Here is a 6,419-nt window from a genome sequence, read left to right as displayed (position 1 = left end):
TAACATGTCCTACCTGAGTAACATGTCCTACCTGAGTAACATGTCCTACCTGAGTAACATGTCCTACCTGAGTAACATGTCCTACCTGAGTAACATGTCCTACCTGAGTAACATGTCCTGAATGTGAGCGAGCTCCTGTTCTTCATACAGGCTCTGTTTCTGCCTCTCCTCTGTGTCCGTCTCCAGCTGTCTGACTCTCTGTTCCAGTCCTGCTCTCTCCTCACCCAGCCTCCGCAGGCTGGCCGCAGCCTCCTGAAGGGATGAGACATGGACACTGGTTGGTTGTTTGGTCTTAACTAGTTCATGGCGAAAAAAGAAGAGATATCTTCGCTACCCAGGAGGAAAAACAGGTTGAAATGACATCAGTAGAACACGCTTGGCCTGCTGGGTGCCGTCTTCAAACAGCCTATCGGAACAGCGGGACAGATACATGTCATCAACAGACCTGTACTTCCTGGTGCCGCCACAGCAGGTTGGTCTCAGCCTGGGCCAATACAGCCAGCACCTGGGTTAGCCCTCTAGTCAACAGGTCTGGTCCTAACCAATCACTGGACAGAGACAGAGTATGGCTACTGCTACTCTGTCCATCCAGACTCTGGGAGCTCAGCACCTTGGACTGGACAAGAGAAACAACAGAATATATGTAAAACAGGCTATTCTAATGGACCAATACAGTGGGCTGGGGGGTGTGTTCATTTATAACATTAAACAGACTATTCTAATGGACCAATACAGTGGGCTGGGGGGTGTGTTCATTTATAACATTAAACAGGCTATTCTAATGGACCAATACAGTGGGCTGGGGGGGGGGGGGGGGATGTGTTCATTTATAACATTAAACAGGCTATTCTAATGGACCAATACAGTGGGCTGGGGGATGTGTTCATTTATAACATTAAACAGGCTATTCTAATGGACCAATACAGTGGGCTGGGGGTGTGTTCATTTATAACATTAAACAGGCTATTCTAATGGACCAATACAGTGGGCTGGGGGATGTGTTCATTTATAACATTAAACAGGCTATTCTAATGGACCAATACAGTGGGCTGGGGGATGTGTTCATTTATAACATTAAACAGGCTATTCTAATGGACCAATACAGTGGGCTGGGGGGGGGGGGGGGGGTGTTCATTTATAACATTAAACAGACTATTCTAATGGACCAATACAGTGGGCTGGGGGGGGGGTGTTCATTTATAACATTAAACAGGCTATTCTAATGGACCAATACAGTGGGCTGGGGGATGTGTTCATTTATAACATTAAACAGACTATTCTAATGGACCAATACAGTGGGCTGGGGGATGTGTTCATTTATAACATTAAACAGACTATTCTAATGGACCAATACAGTGGGCTGGGGGGTGTGTTCATTTATAACATTAAACAGGCTATTCTAATGGACCAATACAGTGGGCTGGGGGATGTGTTCATTTATAACATTAAACAGACTATTCTAATGGACCAATACAGTGGGCTGGGGGATGTGTTCATTTATAACATTAAACAGGCTATTCTAATGGACCAATACAGTGGGCTGGGGGATGTGTTCATTTATAACATTAAACAGACTATTCTAATGGACCAATACAGTGGGCTGGGGGGGGGGGTGTTCATTTATAACATTAAACAGGCTATTCTAATGGACCACTACAGTGGGCTGGGGGGGGGGGGTGTTCATTTATAACATTAAACAGACTATTCTAATGGACCAATACAGTGGGCTGGGGGGATGTGTTCATTTATAACATTAAACAGGCTATTCTAATGGACCAATACAGTGGGCTGGGGGGATGTGTTAATTTATAACATTAAACAGGCTATTCTAATGGACCGATACAGTGGGCTGGGGGGATGTGTTCATTTATACGTAGTAGAAGGAAGGGTACCAAAACAATTGATTTGTAAATAGCCTTATTCTAAAATGGATTAAATATTTTCTTCATTTAAAAAAAATAAAAAATTACACACAATATCCCATAATGACAATGCGAAAACAGTTGAAACATTTTTTGTTTAGCAAATTTATAAAAAATAAAAAACATAAATACCTTATTTACATAAGTATTCAGACCCTTTGCCTTAAGACTCAAAATAGAGCTCAGGTGCATCCTGTTTCCATTGATCATCCTTGAGATGTTTCTACAACTTGATTGGAGTCCACTTGAGGTAAATTCAATTGATTGGACATGATTTGGAAAGGCAGACACCTGTCTATATAAGGTCCCACAGTTGACAGTGCATGTCAGAGAAAAAACCAAGCCATGAGGTTGAAAGATTTGTCCGTATTGCTCCGAGACAGGATGGTAGCAAGGCAAAGATCTGGGGAAGGGTACCACAACATTTTCTGCAGCATTGAAGGTCCCTAAGAACACAGTGGCCTCCATCATTTCTGCAGCATTGAAGGTCCCCAAGAACACAGTGGCCTCCATCATTCTTAAATTGAAGAAGTTTGGAACCACCAAGATTCTTCCTAGACCTGGCCGTCCAGCCAAACTGAGCAAACAGGTGAGAAGGGCCTTGGTCAGGGAGGTGACCAAGAACCCAATGGTCACACTGACAGAGGTTCAGAGTTCCTCTGTGGAGATGGGAGAACCTTCCTGAAGGACAACCATCTCTGCAGCACTCCACCAATCAGGCCTTTATGGTAAAGTGACCAGACATAAGCCACTCCTCAGTAAAAGGCACATGACAGCCTGCTTGGAGTTTGCCAAAAGGCACCCAAAGGACTCTCAGACAATGAGAAACAAAATTCTCTGATCTGATGAAACCAAGATTGAACTCTTTGACCTGAATGCCAAGCACCACGTCTGGAGGAAACCTGGCACCATCCTTACAGTGAAGCATGGTGGTGGCACCATCCTTACAGTGAAGCATGGTGGTGACAGGATCATGCTGTGGGGATGTTTTTCAGCAGCAGGCACTGGGAGACTAGTCAGGATGGAGGGAAAGATGAACAGAGCAAAGTACAGAGAGATCCTTGATGAAAACCTGACCCAGAGTGTTCAGGATCTCAGACCGTGGCGAAGGTTCACCTTCCAACAGGACATTGACCCTAAGCACACAGCCAAGACAACGTAGGAGTGGCTTAGGGACAAGACTCTGAATGTCCTTGAGTGGTCCAGCCAGAGCCCGGACTTGAACCCGGTCGAACATCTCTGGAGAGACCTGAAAATAGCTGTGCAGCGACACTCCCCATCCAACCTGACAGAGCTTGAGAGGATCTACAGAGAAGAATGGGAGAAACTCCTCAAATACAGGTGTGCCAAGCTTGTAGCGTCAAACCCAAGAAGACTGGAGGCTGTAATCGCTGCCAAAGGTGCTTCAACAAATGAATACTTATGTAAACGTGATACTTCCCCAATGCTCTGTATATTCTGATCCGAGCGGTCAGTCTTACCAGTTTTAGAACGGCCTGATAGACACACTCTAGAGTTCTCTCTGTGTTTGTCTGTCTCTCCTCTTTCTTCTCCGAAGCCATCCCTCGCTCCATCTTCATCTCCTCCTCCTGGCGTTCTATCTTTTGATCCTGAATGCTAGGAGATAACTCTGAGATCCTGTGCAGTGTGTGTAACTGTGTAACTCCTGTCCTGTGGATGCAGAGTGAGAGGAGGACGGTTGGAGGAGTGCAGAAACAACCCTGTCTACCTCTAGACAATGAGAAACAGGATGTATCATGTCTGAGGCAGAGACAAAGGCTGTGTCCCAAATGCAACCCTGTTTACCTCTAGACAATGAGAAACAGGATGTATCATGTCTGAGGCAGAGACAAAGGCTGTGTCCCAAAGTCCCCTGGTCAAATGCAACCAAAGGTTCCCAGGAAAGGGAGAGGCCCCCGGTCAAAGGGAGAGCCCCCAGGTCAAAGGGAGTGCCCCCGGTCAAAGGCCCCCGGTCAAAGAGAGTGCCCCCCGGTCAAAGGAGTGCCCCCGGTCAAAGGGAGAGGCCCCCGGTCAAAGGGAGAGGCCCCCGGTCAAAGGGAGAGGCCCCCGGTCAAAGAGAGCCCCCAGGTCAAAGAGAGAGCCCCCAGGTCAAAGAGAGAGCCCCCAGGTCAAAGAGAGTGCCCCCAGGTCAAAGAGGTCAAAGAGAGCCCCCAGGTCAAAGAGAGTGCCCCCCCGGTCAAAGAGAGTGCCCCCGGTCAAAGGAGAGCCCCCAGGTCAAAGAGAGTGCCCCCAGGTCAAAGAGAGAGCCCCCAGGTCAAAGGGAGTGCCCCCAGGTCAAAGAGAGAGCCCCCAGGTCAAAGAGAGAGCCCCCAGGTCAAAGGAGTGCCCCCAGGTCAAAGAGAGAGCCCCCGGTCAAAGAGAGAGCCCCCAGGTCAAAGAGAGAGCCCCCAGGTCAAAGGGAGAGCCCCCAGGTCAAAGAGAGTGCCCCCAGGTCAAAGAGAGAGCCCCCAGTCAAAGAGAGAGCCCCAGGTCAAAGAGAGAGCCCCCAGGTCAAAGAGAGAGCCCCCAGGTCAAAGGGAGAGCCCCCAGGTCAAAGAGAGAGCCCCCGGTCAAAGGGAGAGCCCCCAGGTCAAAGGGAGAGCCCCCGGTCAAAGGGAGTGCCCCAGGTCAAAGAGAGCCCCCAGGTCAAAGAGAGAGCCCCCAGGTCAAAGGGAGAGCCCCCGGTCAAATGGAGTGCCCCCAGGTCAAAGGGAGAGCCCCCGGTCAAAGAGAGAGCCCCCGGTCAAAGGGAGTGCCCCCGGTCAAAGGAGTGCCCCCCGGTCAAAGAGAGTGCCCCCAGGTCAAAGGGAGTGCCCCCAGGTCAAAGGAGAGCCCCCAGGTCAAAGAGAGCCCCCAGGTCAAAGAGAGTGCCCCCAGGTCAAAGAGAGTGCCCCCAGGTCAAAGAGAGTGCCCCCAGGTCAAAGAGAGTGCCCCCAGGTCAAAGAGGAGTGCCCCAGGTCAAAGAGAGAGCCCCCGGTCAAAGGGAGTGCCCCCGGTCAAAGTGAGAGCCCCCAGGTCAAAGAGAGAGCCCCCGGTCAAAGAGAGAGCCCCCAGGTCAAAGAGAGAGCCCCCAGGTCAAAGAGAGAGCCCCCAGGTCAAAGGGAGTGCCCCCAGGTCAAAGAGAGAGCCCCCGGTCAAAGAGAGAGCCCCCAGGTCAAAGAAAGAGCCCCCAGGTCAAAGGAGAGCCCCCGGTCAAAGGGAGAGCCCCCGGTCAAAGAGAGAGCCCCCAGGTCAAAGAGAGAGCCCCAGGTCAAAGAGAGCCCCCAGGTCAAAGGGAGAGCCCCCAGGTCAAAGGAGAGCCCCCAGGTCAAAGAGAGCCCCCAGGTCAAAGGGAGAGCCCCCAGGTCAAAGGGAGAGCCCCCGGTCAAAGGGAGCCCCCAGGTCAAAGAGAGAGCCCCCAGGTCAAAGGGAGAGCCCCCGGTCAAAGGAGAGCCCCCAGGTCAAAGGGAGAGCCCCCAGGTCAAAGAGAGAGCCCCCAGGTCAAAGGGAGAGCCCCAGGTCAAAGAGAGAGCCCCCGGTCAAAGGGAGAGGTCAAAGAGAGAGCCCCCAGGTCAAAGAGAGAGCCCCCAGGTCAAAGGGAGAGCCCCCAGGTCAAAGGGAGAGCCCCCGGTCAAAGGGAGTGCCCCCAGGTCAAAGAGAGAGCCCCCGGTCAAAGAGAGAGCCCCAGGTCAAAGGAGAGCCCCCAGGTCAAAGGGAGAGCCCCCAGGTCAAAGGGAGAGCCCCCAGGTCAAAGAGGAGAGCCCCCGGTCAAAGGGAGAGCCCCCAGGTCAAAGGGAGAGCCCCCGGTCAAAGGGAGAGCCCCCAGGTCAAAGAGAGAGCCCCCCCGGTCAAAGGGAGTGCCCCCAGGTCAAAGAGAGAGCCCCCGGTCAAAGAGAGAGCCCCAGGTCAAAGAGAGAGCCCCCAGGTCAAAGAGAGAGCCCCCAGGTCAAAGAGAGAGCCCCCAGGTCAAAGGGAGAGCCCCCAGGTCAAAGGGAGAGCCCCCAGGTCAAAGAGAGAGCCCCCAGGTCAAAGAGCCCCCGAGAGCCCCCAGGTCAAAGAGAGAGCCCCCAGGTCAAAGAGAGAGCCCCCAGGTCAAAGAGAGAGCCCCCAGGTCAAAGGGAGAGCCCCCAGGTCAAAGAGAGAGCCCCCCAGGTCAAAGGGAGAGCCCCCAGGTCAAAGGGAGAGCCCCCGGTCAAAGGGAGTGCCCCCAGGTCAAAGAGAGAGCCCCCCAGGTCAAAGGGAGAGCCCCCAGGTCAAAGGGAAGCCCCCAGGTCAAAGAGAGAGCCCCCAGGTCAAAGGGAGAGCCCCCGGTCAAAGGGAGAGCCCCCGGTCAAAGAGAGAGCCCCCAGGTCAAAGAGAGAGCCCCCAGGTCAAAGGGAGAGCCCCCCGGTCAAAGGGAATGCACTATACAGGGAATAATGTGCCATTTGGGACACAACCAAAGCAGTGAGTATTGTTTTCAGATGGTGAATGCAGGAAAGGCAGCGCTCCCTTTACGGCTGGAGTAACCTTCTAGTC

At 52.2% G+C, this 6,419-nt stretch overlaps 1 protein-coding gene across 1 annotated transcript; it reads left to right on the top strand.

The window, feature by feature from the left end:
- Positions 1–3,803: 3,803 nt before the first annotated feature.
- On the top strand, positions 3,804–6,320 carry LOC124044487 (neurofilament heavy polypeptide-like). The gene has a single exon (XM_046364116.1). The coding sequence runs from the start codon at positions 3,804–3,806 to the stop codon at positions 6,318–6,320; it is 2,517 nt and encodes an 838-aa protein (XP_046220072.1).
- Positions 6,321–6,419: the final 99 nt, after the last annotated feature.

Source organism: Oncorhynchus gorbuscha, linkage group LG09 (genome assembly GCF_021184085.1).
Source record: "Oncorhynchus gorbuscha isolate QuinsamMale2020 ecotype Even-year linkage group LG09, OgorEven_v1.0, whole genome shotgun sequence".
NCBI classification, from domain to species: Eukaryota; Metazoa; Chordata; class Actinopteri; order Salmoniformes; family Salmonidae; genus Oncorhynchus; species Oncorhynchus gorbuscha.
The sequence above is the reverse complement of the archived record's forward strand: the minus strand, read 5'-3'. Positions and strand labels throughout refer to the sequence as shown.